General features: G+C 48.2%; 1 protein-coding gene across 1 annotated transcript in view; it reads right to left on the bottom strand.

Moving 5' to 3' along the window:
• Positions 1-5,554: 5,554 nt before the first annotated feature.
• RP1L1 (RP1 like 1) overlaps positions 5,555-16,240 on the bottom strand; it is a 58,256-nt gene continuing 47,570 nt past the window's right edge. Inside the window, exons 7-8 of the mRNA XM_070794333.1 lie at positions 5,918-5,978; positions 5,555-5,801 (exon numbers count right to left, since the gene is read on the bottom strand). Coding sequence (XP_070650434.1) covers positions 5,555-5,801; positions 5,918-5,978 — 308 coding nt within the window. The remainder of the gene's footprint in view (positions 5,802-5,917; positions 5,979-16,240) is intronic.

The following is a 16,240-nucleotide window of genomic DNA, read 5'->3' as shown; positions in this document are numbered from 1 at the left end:
TTGGTGTCGCTGGCCCGGGCACTCTGCCACCGCCCCTGGCATCGCCCGCTGTGAGCGCAGATGGAGCCCACGAACTGGACGGCTGGCCTCCCCTCGAGGTCGCCTGGTTTCCTGAGAAACAGATTCTCTGCAGTTTCTTGCAGGAGGAGCATTTCCAACTCAAAACTCTTCTGGTCTCCTCTCCCAGCTCCCACACCCCTCCCTGCCACACACACACACACACAACTCACTTGTTTGGAAAGTGTCCACTCAGTGTCGTGTTCGACCCTTTGCAACCCCATGGACTGTAGCCCACCAGGCTCCTCTGTCCATGTGATTCTCCAGGCAAGAATACTGGAGTGGGTTGCCATTTCCTTCTCCAGGGGATCCTCCCCACCCAGGGATCGAACCTGTGTCTCCTGCATTGGCAGGTAGATTCTTTAACACTGAGCCACCTGGGAAGCCTGAACCTTTTATTCTTCCTGTTGAAAAGCACCTTCTCCCCCAACCCTTTTGCCTGTTGACGTGAAAGGGGAGAGAGGACCACTTCCACTGCTCAGATGAGGAAGTTGAGGCTCAGTGAAGAAAAGGTGTTCACTGAAAGTGAAGAGGGCTAAGAGCCAGCATTAGGGGGAGGCGTGCTAGAGCCCCCAGGGCACCCCAGGAGCCCCTCACTCCACCATGGCATGAGTTCTAATTCCACTGCTCCCTTGCTGCAGAAGTCAGGAATGCTCAGAGTCCACAGCCTTCTGGCTCCCAGCTGAGCAACTCTGAGCAGGCAGAAAACACACTGTGCAGCTCTGCTTGTTACTAAAGTCTGCCGTGTGCAGAATAACTCCTATATGCCAACCACACTTTTAAATACTCTTCTATGTATTAAGAGGAGAAGGCAATGGCACCCCACTCCAGTACTCTTGCCTGGAAAATCCCATGGATGGAGAAGCCTGGTAGGTTGCAGTCCATGGGGTTGCTGAGGGTCGGACACGACTGAGCGACTTCACTTTCACTTTTCACTTTCATGCATTGGAGAAGGAAATTGCAACCCACTCCAGTGTTCTTGCCTGGAGAATCCCAGGGACGGGGGAGTCTGGTGGGCTGCCGTCTCTGGGGTCGCACAGAGTCGGACACGACTGAAGTGACTTAACAGCAGCATGTATTAAGATCCCCCTCAGGGGACTTCCCTAGTGATCCAGTGGCCAAGACTCTGCACTTCCAATGCAGAGAGTGTGGGTTCCATCCCTGGTTGCAGAACTAAGATCCACCCTGCCTCTGGACACTGTCCAAGACAAGGACACGGACCCATGGGTCTGATACCTGGGTTCAGGTATCCCTCACTCTTTGAGGAATTGGATCCAGCTGGTTCAAATCCTGTGTCCTCCTTGGTCAAAGGGATTTCTAGAGAAGGTTAGAGAGTAAAAACCCATGATTTCACGTTTGCAAAGAATGTCAAGGCAGTATGTCAGCTCTTTATCCTGGATCCTGAAAGAGCAATAGGGCAGTGAAGGAGGCTCCTGCTTCCTCTCCAGATTGTGGTTCTTCCACCGGGAACATGGAAGCCATCAGTCAATAAACCACTCAGTCAACACACAGTGTTAGGCACCCACATGCCCCTAGGTCCAGGCATATCACTCTGATCAAGGTAGACATGGTGAATGCCTCTTTGGAGCTTGCACTGGGGTAGGGAAGCCAGCAATGGACAGGAAATGACAGAGGGGCAAATCTCACTAAAGGGAAGCCCAGTGTTCCATGTTGCTAACCTTCTTTTTATTTAGTCGGTGTATAGTTGCTTTACAGTGGTGTGTTGGTTTCTGGTGTACAATAACCTGAATCAGCTATGTGTATACATGTGTCCTCTCCCTCTCCAGCCTCCCTCTCACCCCTCTAGGTCATCACAAAGCACCGAACTGAGCTCCCTGTACTATACAGCAGCTTCCCATTATCTAAATATTTTACACATGGCAGGGCTTCCGGGGGGGCTCAGCTGGTAAAGAACCCACCTGCAATGCAGGAGACCTGGGTTCGATCCCTGGGTTGGGAAGATCCCCTAGAGAAGGCAACACCCACTCCATTGATTATACTGGACAGTGTAGTCAATGGGGTCGCAAAGAGTTGGACACCACTGAGCAACTTTCACTTTCACTTTACAAGAGGCAATGTATGGATGTCAGTGCTGCTCTCTCAGTTCATCCCACCTTCTCCTTCCCCTCACTGCATCTGTCAATGCTGCTCTCTCAGTTCATCCCACCTTCTCCTTCCCCTCACTGCGTCCACAAGTCCAGTCTGTTCTCTGAGTCTGCAACATTCTACGGTTCCTCCGGGATTCAGGGAGGCCCTGTGCTTAACGTTGTTTGCAGTCTGCAGTCATCTCTGAGAGCAAGACTAGCAATGGATATGCTCCGCTTGCGTGGCTGGGGTGCGTAGAGTACTGGGGATGGACACGAACCTGCAGACCGTGAGAGGACAGGATGATCTACCTAAGAAAGGGCGTGTGGTCCCGCGGAAAAGATGACGATGGAGAGGGCAGGGGTCTGACCTGGGGACCGTTGCCTCATGCCGCCTTTAGAGGTACCTGGTCCCCTCCACCCATCCCAAGCCCACTACATGATACAGGACGACAGGCTTTTAACAATGACATTCAACGAACGTGAGATGGTGAGAACACAGGAAGGGCTGGCCCTTGCTAAACAAAGAATAAGACCGACAAGCTTTCTGAGCGACTGACCATCAAAGCTTTGTGCAGCCCGACAAAACAGGGCGGTCTTGGGGCCAGCCTCAGCCACTGCTGCATTCAGAATAAATACAGATTTCACTCCAGAAACTTTGAGGTACGTCGGAGGTCTTCACTGGAAGTTTTCTTGAAGGGGAGAAGAAGAGAGAACACTGGATTCACAGCCACACTTGACACAAATTATCTGGTAGCAGCCCTCTTTCCCTAAATGCACATTTCACAGCAGCTGCTCAGCTTCATCTCTCTTGATCTTCCAATTCCCACCCTGCCTGGTCTTCCTCCCCTATCCCCCTCCTGCCTCTCCCAAGGGCAAAAGCCCTTCCCCACCTTCTTCTCTTCCCTGCCTATTGTAAATAGTGCTGGTAAGAACATAAACGTGGAATCTAGAAAACGGTACAACAAATCTTAATTATGTTGAATTGGTTCATGGTGCTTTTCAGGTCTACCATGTCCTTCTACTTTTCTAAATATTCATTCTACTAATTTTTGAGAATTTAATATTGAAATTCCAACTAAAAATCTTAATTTATCTTCTTAAAAAATGATTGTAATATATAGTGAAACTGGCTTTCCCCGGTCACTCAGCTGGTAAAGGATCTGCCTGCAATGCAGGAGACCCCGGTTCAATTCCTGGGTTGGGAAGACCCACTGGAGAAGGGATAGGCTACCCTCTCCAGTATTCTTGTGCTTCCCTGGTGGCTCAGATGGTAAAGAATCTGCCTGCAACGTGGGAGACCTGGGTTGGGAAGATCCCCTGGAGGAGGGCATGGCAACCCACTCCAGTACTCTTCCCTGAAGAATCCCCATGGACAGAGGAGCCTGGCGGGCTACAGTCCATGGGGTCACAAAGCGTTGGACACGACTGAGCAACCAAATTACATGTAACAAGCAACTAAACTACATGTAACTTTGTTCTACATTTTTCAAGCTTCCTGTAAAACGTATTAGCATACTTTCATAATTTAAAAAATAAAAAGAGAAAAAAAAGAAAAACAGTACAGATGAACATAGCAACACAGGCATAGAAAACAAGCGTGTGGATAGCAACAGGGGAAGGGGAAGTGGGAGGAACTGGGAGATTGGGACTGACATCGGCACACTTTCGATACTACACATAAAATAAATTACTAATGAGAACCTACGGTAAAGCACAGGGAACTCCACTCAGTGCTCTGTGGTGACCTAAATGGGAAGGAAGTCCAAAAGAGAAGGGAATGTATGTGGAGCTGATTCACTCTGCTGTACAGCAGAAACTAACGCAAGATTGTAAAGCAACTCTACGCCACTGAAAATTTGAAAAAACAATTGCCTTCCACATGCTATGAAAGCTAAATTAGAAATCTGTCTTTGACTTCACTGCTGTGAAATGAGTATCTCAGTGATTCCCAGGGTTGAAGTCCCATAATGAGAGAACCGGAAGGGCTGTTAAAAAGATGGAAAACCTGACACCCACAGAGGAAGGTGAGTTGCCCAAGGTCCCCCAACAGCTTCATGGCAAAGTCAGGTTTTGAGTTCCGACAGCCTGATTCAGTCGCTGGCACACAAGTCTCGGGGAGGGACACCATGGGCCCAGAGGTCAGCCGTGGTCACCCACTAAGGGTCACACAGCCGAAGCCCAGCAGGCACGGAGAGCCCTGCGGTGAATGAAGCGCCCTGTGTGGACTTAATCTCTGTGCTCGGTAGACACGGCTGCAGTGAGGAGCAGGAAAGGCTGTGGTCTTGGACCTACATACAAGTCTCAGACCATCTGTGGGGAAGGACAGAGCTTGTGGGCTCTTGTTTTAAATTTCTAACTTCTTGCAAACCAATACTTACATACAATATAAGACAATTTGATCACTAGAAAAATGAACCACAAAATGAACGTATACAAGTTCAAACTTGTATTATTCGTATTAGATGCAACTCACATAAAATCACCCTGTTAAACAGTTCTGAAGGTTTCTAAACATTTCCTCTTCATTTCTGACCTTGTCCTGGGCCAGGAACGAGTTGTTTGCTGACCAACGGTGGTCCGTGTTCCACTCTTGGAGAAGTATTTCCCCGAAAGATCCAGACTTGAATTACTGAGAGGTAAAGGGCTTCCCTTGTGGCTCAGCTGGTAAAGAATCTGCCTGCAATGCAAGAGACCCGGATTCGATCCCTGGGTTGGGAAAATCCCTTGGAGAAGGAAATGGCAATCCACTCCAGTATTCTGGCCTGGAGAATTCCATAGACTGCATAGTCCATGGGGTCGCAAAGAATTGGACACAGCTGCTGCTGCTGCTGCTGCTAAGTCACTTCAGTCGTGTCTGACTCTGTGCAACCCCATAGATGGCCTCCTACCAGGCTCCTCTGTCCCTGGCATTCTCCAGGCAAGAACACTGGAGTGGGTTGCCATTTCCTTCTCTAATGCATGAAAGTGAAAGTGAAAGGGAAGTCGCTCAGTCATGTCTGACTCTTAGCGACCTCATGGACTGCAGCCTACCAGGCTCCTCCGTCCATGGGATTTTCCAGGCAAGAGTACTGGAGTGGAGTGCCATTGCCTTCTCCAGACACAGCTGAGCGACTTTCAATTCAATTCAATTCAAAGGGCCACTGCAATGAGAAGCCCACTGGCCACAACTAGAGAAAGCCCACGCAAAGCAACGAAGACCCAGTGCAGCCAAAAATAAATACATAAAATTTTAAACAATTTAAAGAAAAGAAGTAGGGGGCCCCTGACTTTCTAAAGTCTAGGAGGATCACATTAAAATATGGGTTAGATTGAAATGTGATGCATGAGTCATCATTTGAATTGAGACTCTACAGACTTATGTATTATTCATTGTCTTGAGCAATAAAAACTCACAAAATGCCAAAGTGCCCTCAGGCCCCAGAATAGCTTAATTGGGCACCATTGCTCTGTGCTGCAAAGCCGCTGTTTAATTCTGAGTTCTGCAGTTTTACATCAGAACAGGCCCAGGAAGAGGCCGTTTTCCGTCTTTGGTCCCTGGCGCCTCTGCTCAAGTGCAGGAAGTATGCAGCATCCTTCCAAAGTGCTGTCCCCGGATCACCCAGGGACTCAGGTGCTGGGTGAGCAGCTGCCGGCACAGTCGAGGAGGGGAAAGGTCCTCTGGGGTGGGAAGAGAAGAGTCCGATTGGTGTCACCCACACCAGGGAGGCAGGCAGGCCTGGGTTCTCTGTCCTGAGCTGGCCTTGATGGCCGTGGAGGGTCAGGTCCAGAATTACCCTGACCGAGACTCAGGGCTTAGCCCCAGGAACATGAGCACCTCTGCCCCAGGTTCCTGGCCTGTGAGACAGGGGGATTGTCACGAGCACTGCCAAGGCCAATGCCAGGCCATGATGACGCAGAGGGAGTGATGCAAAGCCAGGTGTGGGCAACACTCAGGAAAACCCAACTCCTGTACGGGGCAAAGCTAAGTGCCAAGACCTCAGGCTGGGCTGGGGAGGCTTGGTGAGTGCTCACTCCTTCTCCCACCCCTCCCTGGCCTGGACTTGAGTTTCCTTGAAGTTCTCTGTATTGTTCAACTTGAATGCCACCCATGACAGGGAATTCACCCCCCACAGGAAGGCCTCCTCAGCTATGTACAGCTTTGACCTGGAGAACAAGGTCTCAGGCTGAGCTGCATTGACTCCCCATGGGTCTCACCCCAGCACTGGGTGCGGCTCCTGGGGGGCCACCCAGACTGTTGTGGGCACCCTCGAAGACCACTCTTCTGACTTTAGGGAGTCCTGGCTTCTGTAAGCTGCATATCCTAGCTCCCTGTCACATCTCCTAAGTATACTTCTACAATCGGCAACATCTTGTCACGCAGAACACATTCCCAGGGGAGATGCCTTCCAGGGTGAGAGCCATCCCCCTCCTGCTGCTGTGGGGCCTCTTTGTGGACCCCAAGGGGGGCCCCACCAGCTCTTCCAGAACCATAGAATGTGTGTGCAAAGCCGACCTCAGTGTCCTCAACTGCCTTCTTTTTCTTTTCTTGACACATGACTGTCCCTCCCTCAGTCCCGGGCCCTGTTGGTCCTTCTGTTGCTCCTACCGACCCCCACTCTGGGATGGACTCACAACTAAAGCCTCAAGCTCCGCACTTCCCCTCTCTTCCGTTTCGTTCTGAGCAATTCAGCCCCAAACCCCTGATGTGGCACAGAGCACTGCTGTGCCTTCAGTTCAAGGACAGGAGGGTCTCAGGACTGCGTGGGGACAGCAGGGCCCATGGGAAAGGGGGCTGGGTGAGGGGTGTAGGAGCCCACATGGGGTGGGGAGGGTGGTCAGAGCCTGGCTGGGGTGGCAGCATGTCCGTATGGCAGGACAGGTGACACAGGAAGTCAGGGTCCAAGCCAGGGGTCCCTGGCCAGGGGGCCTGACATCCAGGAACATTCTACAGAATAGCTGGAACAAAATCTACAGAAGTACTGAGGCTGTGGAAATCAAAGAAAAATGGAGGAGTTGTCCCAGGAAAAGAAGACCAAAAGGAAGTGACAATTCAGGATAGCGCGTCATTCTAAATGGATCCTTTGGCTCTGAAAGACATTATCAGGCCAGTTGGTAAAGCCTCAGTGAGGTCTGAGGATTCCAAGGATGGATATATCAGCATGCATCTCCTGGTTGTCGAGGAGAGTGTCCTTGTTTGTAGACACATACACATGGATAGAAAATCAGGTCAGCAACTTACACTCCAATGAGCAGGAAGGAAAAGGCTTTCTTATATAATTGTACTTTCTATTTTTCTGTAATTTTATAATTGCTTGATTTTTTTTAAGTAGATGATTTCAGAACTGGCACTGAATTAGAGCTTCCCTGATCCTCCATTGTATTTATGAGAAGAGGACAAAGTTGCAGAGAGGTTAAAGCAACTTGAGCGTGGTCACACAACTGGTAGGTGTGAGTCGTGGCTCCCAAACTCTCCTTTCAAGTCTTATGATTGAATCTAGTCCATGTGCTTCATTTTCCAGGTTAAGAAACTCGGGCACCAGGGCCATGAAGAGACTTACCCCAAAATGAGCTGAACGCATTTCAGGTGGCAGGTTAATTTGGGCAAATTTGGAGAGTCTCTAAGTGTCTGAAATTGATCTCTGGATGCTGGTCTGCTCCATCCATGTGCCCAGAAAATTCTCACAGGTGTTGGTTTGAAGCCATTCCTCTCAGACAGGAAGTCCTCTGCTACTTGCTAGGGGCTTTCAGTTTGTTGCCAAAGTGGTTATGGTATATGGAGCTACTCTGCCTGCAGGGGTCTGTAGGGGTCTCTGGGGGTTTTCTGCCCTCTTAGTCACTGACAGCCTGAGACCTTGCCCTTCCAGGAGGCAGCCTTATCTCTGGCAATTCTGAAGAGGCAGAATAGCATCCAGAGTGTCTCTAAGGAGAACACAAGCCCATGGAGAAAGAAGCCGACGAGTGCCTGCTAGGGGGCAAGGGTGGGAGCTGAACTGTGTCCCCCAACATTCGTATGCTGAGGTTCTAGCCCCCAGGACATCAGAATGTGACTGTAGTAAGAGACAGAGCCTTTCGAGAGGTGATTAAGGTCACAGGAGGTCACTGGAGCGGACCCTGATCTGCTGTGACTGGTGTCCTTGTGAGAAGAGAGGATGGGGACACAGACACAGAGAGACAACCCTGTGAGGACCCAGGGAGAAGCTAGTTGTCTGCACGCCAAGGAGAGAGGCCTCAGGAGAAACCTAACCTGCTGACACCTTGACCTCGGACATCCAGCCTCCAGAGCTGGGAGAACATGAACTTCTGTTGTTGAAGCCCCGGCTCTATGGGACTTTGTTCTGTCCTCCTGACAGATTAGCACAGCAGGAGTGAGGAATGCTGGAGGAATGACTTTTCTACAGACCACAGGCTCTTTGCACAGATCCCCTCTGCCCACACTAAAATGTCACCTTCCCTCTATGACCGCACCAGGTGACACTCTTCCCATCGGGACCCAAATCAACAGAAGCAGAGAACAGTACGCTCAGTCTGGAGTCAGAAGTCCCAGCACATCCACTTAGGAGTTGTGTGGTCTTCTGCAAGTCACTTAAGCTTACTGAGACCCAGTTTCCTTATATAAAAATAGGATTCATAGTTTCTGCCTTAGTCCTTCATAGAATTGTTGAGAAGATCAAATGTAGAAACTAATAGAAGTAATAAAGCAGATTATACATGCAATGAATTGCTACTGATGAGAGAAATACTATAGTTGGGGCTTCCCAGGTGACGCTAGTGGTAAAGAACCTGCCTGCCAATGCAGGAGATGCAACAGACATGGGTTCAATCCCTGGACTGGAAAAGATGCCCTGGAGGAGGGCATGGCAACCCACTCCAGTACTCATGCCTGGAGAATGCCATAAGCAGAGGAACCTGGTGGGCTATGATCCATAGGGTTGCAAAGAGTCATACACGACCGAAGTGACTTAGCACAGCACACAGCACTCAATACTATAGTATTCATAAGTTTTTAAATGTATTCACTGAATTTCTACTTCAGTTAGAAAATGAAAACACCATCTCCAGAATTTATAATCCAGGAGGGACTATGAGAGTTACACACATAAAGCCATGTAAAGGATGGCACGCAATGAAATACTGTCAACAAACAGAAATTGTGTGCTCAGAGGAAGAAAGTCATCACAATCTGATGTGCGTTATTGTTGCTCATTCATTCTTCAAACACTTCCCGGGAGACGTTATGTGCCAGCCTGTTCTAACCCAGGGATAGAGCTGTGAACAGAACTGGAAACACTCAGAAAGCCTAGGTTCTAGGCTAGGTTCAGAGTTTTGCAGAATGAATAGGACTCATTAGGTTATTCTAGGGGAGGGCTTCAGAGGTATAGGAATACAGCCAGCAGACAGTGGGATTGGCCCAGATGCGACTGCAATCCCCAGATACAGCCACCAGATGGCAGAGTGACTTCAGACAAAAAGTTCATCAAAGTTTGGGAAGAAATTTCTTTCTTCCTCCAAATGAGGAATGCTTGCACAGGTTTGGGATCTCCCAGAAGTCTAGGGGAGCAGAAGATACAGACTTCAGGGGTGAGAATGAAGAAGAGGCTCTTTGCCTAACAACTGGTGGGAGCTTTCCAGAGCCACTGGATTGGCCCTCAGAGGTGGGGCTCCGGGCTCAGAGCAGCCGTAGCCAATAGATATTCTTGAGGGAGCCTGGCCCCTGGGGGTCCTCTCAGGACTGGGAACTGACGAGTGGTTCCCCTTGCTCTGTGGATGGGTCACTTTGGGGTCCTCTCTTCCCTCTGCCCTAGGGAGCCAGGAATCTTGCCCTACAATTCCCCTGGTAATCTGCAAAGCCTGGGGGCTCCTTCTGCTGAGATGTTAGGCAGGGTGATGTTGGAGGCAGAAGCCCTGATTTGGCAGCATAGAGCAGAACCCCACTGCCCGAGCCTTCTTACTGTGCCAGAGTGTAAGACTTGGATCCTCAGAAAAACGAGTTTTTCCTCACTGTCCCCTCCACACAGCCCTCCGGGTCATATATCCATTCAAAACTTTCATGAATGATCTACATCGCCAGGCAAGGGGCTTTCATTGTGGCTCAGTAGTAAAGAATCCACCTGCCAAAGCAAGTGATGTAAGAGACTTGGGTTCGCTCCCTGGGTTGGGAAGATCCCTTTGGGGTAGGAAATGGCAACTGGTTCCAGTATTCTTGCCTGGAGAATCCCATGGACAGAGGAGGCTGGCTAGCTACAGTGCAGGGGATCTCAAAGAGACACAACTGGGCAACACACACACACACACACACACACACACACACACACTGCCCGTCTATGCGCTGGGGACCCAGGAGTCCATGAGACAGGCCATTCACAGAACGGGCTGAAACTAGACTCCAAGGGCTGAATGCAGGCTGCTGCCCATGTGTGTTCATATTGTCCACAGCTGCTTTGTGCTACAAGGCAGAGATGAGTAGCCATTACAGAGACCATATGGCCCACAGTCCTAAAGCATGTGCTATAGAAAATGTTTGCTGACTGCCCATCTTGGGGGAGAGACAAGGAAGTGAAGAGAGGACAACGTCACTATAAACAGAGCTGTGATGGAGGCAGGGCCACGGTAAAGGTGGGCGCAGGTGAGAGATGAAGTTGAGTAGGTGAACAGACAGACAAATGGATAAAGATGTGGTACATACATACGATGGGATACTACTCAGCCATTAACAAGAATGAAATAATGCTCTTTGCAGCAACATGGATAGAACTGGAGATTCCCATACTAAGTGAAATAAGGAAGTCAGAGAAAGACAAATGTCATGATACCACTTACATGTGGAATCTAAAAAAAATGATACAAATGAACTTCCTTACAAAACAAAAGCAGACTCACAGACTTAGAGAATGATCTTATGAATACTAGGGGAGAAGGGTTGGGGGAGATAGATTGGGAGTTTGGGATTGATATATACACATTACATATACTATATTTAAGATATATAACGATCAAGGACTTACTGTATAGCACAGGGAACTCTGCTCAATATTCTGTAATAGCCTAAATGGGACAAGAATTTGAATAGGAATAGATACATGGATACGTACAACTGAATCACTTTGCTGTACACCTGAAGTTAACGCAGCATTGTTAATCAGTTATGTTCTAATATAAAATAAAGATTGTTTTAAAAAGAGGAAAAAAGAGAGAGAGCTGTGTTAGAGGCAGGGCCGTGATGGAAGCAGGGGCAGGTGAGAGATGAAGTTGAGTGGGAGGCTGGACGGGGGAGCATCCAGGTGGGCCTGTCTTTTTGGACCCCCGGGGGCCCCTGAAGCAGCCATGAGAAGCCATTGAAGGGCCATGAGCTGGAGTGACAAGATCCCATCCCAGGAACCACTGTGTGGAAAGTGGAGCAGGGGGAGACAACAGCAGAGGCAAGCAGCCCAGTGAGAGACTGTGGTGGCCCCATCTAGGACAGAGGAGAGAGGCCTGCAGGGGCCAGGAGCTGTGGGCATGGAGAAGGGCTAATCCTGGAAGGCTTTCTAGGGTGGGGGACAGAGAGGCAGGTCAGGGCTGAGTGTGTGTCCAGCCAGGATCCCCAAACTCTGGGGTCTCAAGAGGCTCACCAAACCCTCCAGATGTGGTCGTGGAGGAGCCATGCAGATCACCGAGAGAAGTCCCTCGTTCGAAGGAGGGGAAATGAAGTCGGAGGTTTCCTGATGTGCGTTTCCAGGCTCTGGGCTGCAGCCTCCTGATGTTAGTGTCCGTGCTCCACACCCCTTTCTGGCTGAGTGTGGGGTGCGGGGTATTTTCCAGGAGTTTCCTAGCCAGTGACATTGGCATGGACCTCTTAGGATGGATGCCCTGTGGGTGGGACCAGGGCTATTGTGAACTCAGGGAGCCTTAAAAACCCAGTGCATCCCAGCCCAAGTCCTTTCAACGAAAGAGAGATAAAGGCTAAGCCTATCTCACGGGTTTCCCCAAGGTGCCCAGGGTGGTGCAGGGGAGCGACAAGACCAGCCCTGGGGGCTGGAAGCAGAGACCTCCACAAGTACAGGAGGTACCTAAATCTCCAGTGTGTTTTATTTTTGGCCACACTTCACAGCATGGGAGACCTTAGTTCCTTGACTAGGGATTGAACACATGCCCCTTGCATTGGAAGGCAAGTCCCAAGCTTCAGGTTTTATTATTATTATTTTTCAATCAGGTGCCTTTGCATTCTGTTTCATCATATATATTTTGTGTTTTGAAGAAGAAAATTTTATATTACTAAAGGTGAGCCTCTAAGAAGCTGCTTCAGGAACATGTTCAGGGTGTTCTGTAGCTCCTGGCATCCCCCACTCAGCCAGGTGGGGGACTGGGGCAGGAAAACGAGGATGCAGCTGCAGCCTGCAGAGAGGGAGACAGCTGTTTATGCTGATATCACAGCAAAGATGTAAGGAGGGACAGAGAGGCGATCAGCCCCGAAGCTCCCTGACAGTAGGGACACAGCTTTCAGCCCTGGATCCCCTCGGTTACAAGGCTCTGACACAAAGCATTTACACATGGTGAATATGCCTCATTTCAATAATGAGGAGGATGACAGAATGCCCCAGGCCATCAAACAGCTAAAGCATGGCCAGCTGCTCCCTTCCCTCTGTAATTTCTCTAAACTGCAATTTTCTTACCTGCAAGGTGTTAGTAATGACCCCTTCCTGCCTAGATGTTAGTCCTTTGGCAAGGCAGTAAGGCAAAGTTCAGTTCAGTCACTCAGTTGTGTCCAACTCTCTGCAACCCTATGAACCGCAGCATGCCAGGCCTCCCTGCCCATCACCAACTCCCAGAGTTTACGCAAACTCATGTCCATTGAGTCCGTGATGCCACCCATCTCATCCTCTGTCATCCCCTTCTCCTCCTGCCCTCAATATTTACCAGCATCAAGGCCTTTTCAAATGAGTCAGCTCTGCATCAGGTGGCCAAACTATTGGAGTTTCAGCTTCAACATTAGTCCTGCCAAAAAACATCCAGGACTGATCCCTTTAGGGTGGATCTTTAGGATGGATCTCCTTGCAGTACAAGGGACTTTCAAGAGTCTTCTCTAACACCACAGTTCAAAAGCATCAATTCTTCAGCGCTCAGCTTTCTTCACAGTCCAACTCTCACATTCATACATGACCATGGGAAAACCATAGCCTTGACTAGATGGATTTTTGTTGACAAAGTAACGTCTCTGCTTTCTAATATGCTGTCTAAGTTGGTCATAACTTTCCTCCCAAGGAGTAAGCATCTTTTAATTTCATGGCTGCAATCACCATCTGCAGTGATTTTGAAGCCCAGAAAAATAAAGTCTGACACTGTTTCCACTGTTTCCCCATCTATTTGCCATGAAGTGATGGGACCAGATGCCATGATCTTACTTTTCTCAATGTTGAGCTTTAAGCCAACTTTTTCACTCTCCTCTTTCACTTTCATCATGAGGCTCTTTAGTTCTTCTTCACTTTCTGCCATAAGGGTGGTGTCATCTGCATATCTGAAGTTATTAATATTTCTCCCGGCAATCTTGATTCCAGCTTCTGCTTCCTCCAGCCCAGTGTTTCTCATTATGTACTCTGCATAGAAGTTAAATAAGCAGGGTGACAATATACAGCCTTGACGTACTCCTTTTCCTATTTGGAACCAGTCTGTTGTTCCATGTCCAGTTCTAATTGTTGCTCCCTGACCTGCATACAGGTTTCTCAAGAGGCAGGTCAGATAGTCTGGTATTCCCATCTCTTTAAGAATTTTCTACAGTTTGTTGTGATCCACAGTCAAAGGCTTTGGCATAGTCAATAAAGCAGAAATAGATGTTTTTCTGGAACTCTCTTACTTTTTAGATGATCCAGCAGATGTTGGCAATTTGATCTCTGGTTCCTCTGACTTTTCTAAAACCAGCTTGAACATCTGGAAGTTCACGGTTCACTTACTGCTGAAGCCTGGCTTAGAGAATTTTGAGCATTACTTTACTAGCATGTGAGATGAGTGCAATTGTGCGGTAGTTTGAGTATTCTTTGGCATTGCCTTTCTTTGGGATTGGAATGAAAACTGACCATTTCCAGTCCTGTGGCCACTGCTGAGTTTTCCAAATTTGCTGGCATATTGAGTGCAGGACTTTCACAGCATCTTTTATGATTTGAAATAGCTCAACTGGAATTCCATCACCTCCACTAGCTTTGTAGTGATGCTTCCTAAGGCCCACTTGACTTCACATTCCAGGATGTCTGGCTCTAGGTGAGTGATCACACCATCGTGATTATCTGGGTCATGAAGATCGTTTTTGTACAGTTCTTCTGTGTATTCTTGCCACCTCTTCTTAATATCTTCTGCTTCTGTTAGGTCCATACCATTTCTGTCCTTAATTGTGCCCATCTTTGCATGAAATTTTCCCTTGGTATCTCTCATTTTCTTGAAGAAATCTCTAGTCTTTCCCATTCTATTGTTTTCCTCTATTTCTTTGCACCGATCACTGAGGAAGACTTTCTTATCTCTCCTTGCTATCCTTTGAACTCTGCATTCAAATGGGTATATCTTTCCTTTTCTCCTTTGCTTTTCACTTCTCTTCTTTTCACAGCTATTTGTAAGGCCTCCTCAAACAGCCATTTTGCTTTTTTGCATTTCTTTTTCTTGTGGATGGTCTTGATCCCTGTCTCCTGTACAATGTCATGAACCTCCACCCACAGTTCATCAGGCACTCTGTCTATCATATCTAATCCCTTAAATCTATTTCTCACTTCCACTGTATAATCATAAGGGATTTGATTTAGGTCTTACCAGAATGGTTTAGTGGTTTCCCCTACTTTCTTCATTTTAAGTCTGAATTTGGCAATAAGGAGTTCATGATCTGAGCCACAGTCAGCTCCTGGTCTTGTTTTTGCTGACTTCTCCATCTTTGGCTGCAAATAATATAATCAATATAATCAATCTGATTTCGGTATTGGCCATTGGTGATTTCCATGTGTAGAGTCTTCTCTTGTGTTGTTGGAAGAGGGTGTTTGCTATGACCAGTGCATTTTCTTGGCAAAACTCTATTAGCTTTGCCCTGCTTCATTCTGTACTCCAAGGCCAAATTTGCCTGTTACTCCAGGTGTTTCTTGACTTCCTACTTTTGCATTCCAGTCCCTTATAATGAAAAGGACATCTTTTGGGGGTGTTAGTTCTAAAAGGTCTTGTAAGTCTTCATAGAACCGTTCAACTTCAGCTTCTTCAGCATTACTCGTCGGGGCATAGACTTGGATTACTGTGATATTGAATGGTTTGCCTTGAAAATGAACAGAGATCATTCTGTCGTTTCAAAGATTGCACCCAAGTACTGCATTTTGGACTCCTTTGTTGACTATGATGGCTACTCCATTTCTTCTAAGGATTCTTGCCCACGGTAGTAGATATAATGGTCATCTGAGTTAAATTCACCCATTCCAGTCCATTTCAGTTCGCTGATTCCTAGAATGTCGATGTTCACTCTTGCCATCTGCTGTTTGACCACTTCAAATTTGCCTTGATTCATGGACCTGACATTCCAGGTTCCTATGCAATATTGCTCTTTACAGCATCAGACCTTGCTTCTATCACCAGTCACATCCACAACTGGGTGTTGTTTTTGCTTTGGCTCCATCCCTTCATTCTTTCTGGAGTTATTTCTCCACTCTTCTCCAGTAGCATATTGGGCACCTACTGACCTGGGGAGTTCATCTTTCAGTGTCCTATCTTTTTGCCTTTTCATACTGTTCATGGGGTTCTCAAGGCAAGAATATTGAAGTGGTTTGACATTCCCTTTTCAAATGGACCACATTCTGTCAGAACTCGCCACCATGACCTGTCTGTCTTGGGTGGCCCCACATGGTATGGCTTAGTTTCATTGAGTTAGACAAAGCTGTGGTCCATGTGATCAGATTGGCGAGTTTTCTGTGATTGTGGTTTCAGTCTGTCTGCCCTCAGATGCCCTCTCTTAGCACCTACCATCTTACTTGCGTTTCTGTTACCTTGGACGTGGGATATCTCTTCACGGCTGCTCCAGCAAAGTGCAGCCGCTGCTCCTTATGGGCTTCCCAAATAGCTCAATTGGTAAAGAATCTGCCTGCAATGCAGGAGATTCCTGGGTTGGGAAGATCCGCTGGAGAAGG

Source organism: Bos indicus, chromosome 8 (assembly GCF_029378745.1).
Source record: "Bos indicus isolate NIAB-ARS_2022 breed Sahiwal x Tharparkar chromosome 8, NIAB-ARS_B.indTharparkar_mat_pri_1.0, whole genome shotgun sequence".
In the NCBI taxonomy this organism is placed as follows: Eukaryota; Metazoa; Chordata; class Mammalia; order Artiodactyla; family Bovidae; genus Bos; species Bos indicus.
This window is presented reverse-complemented; position numbering and strand designations above follow the sequence as displayed.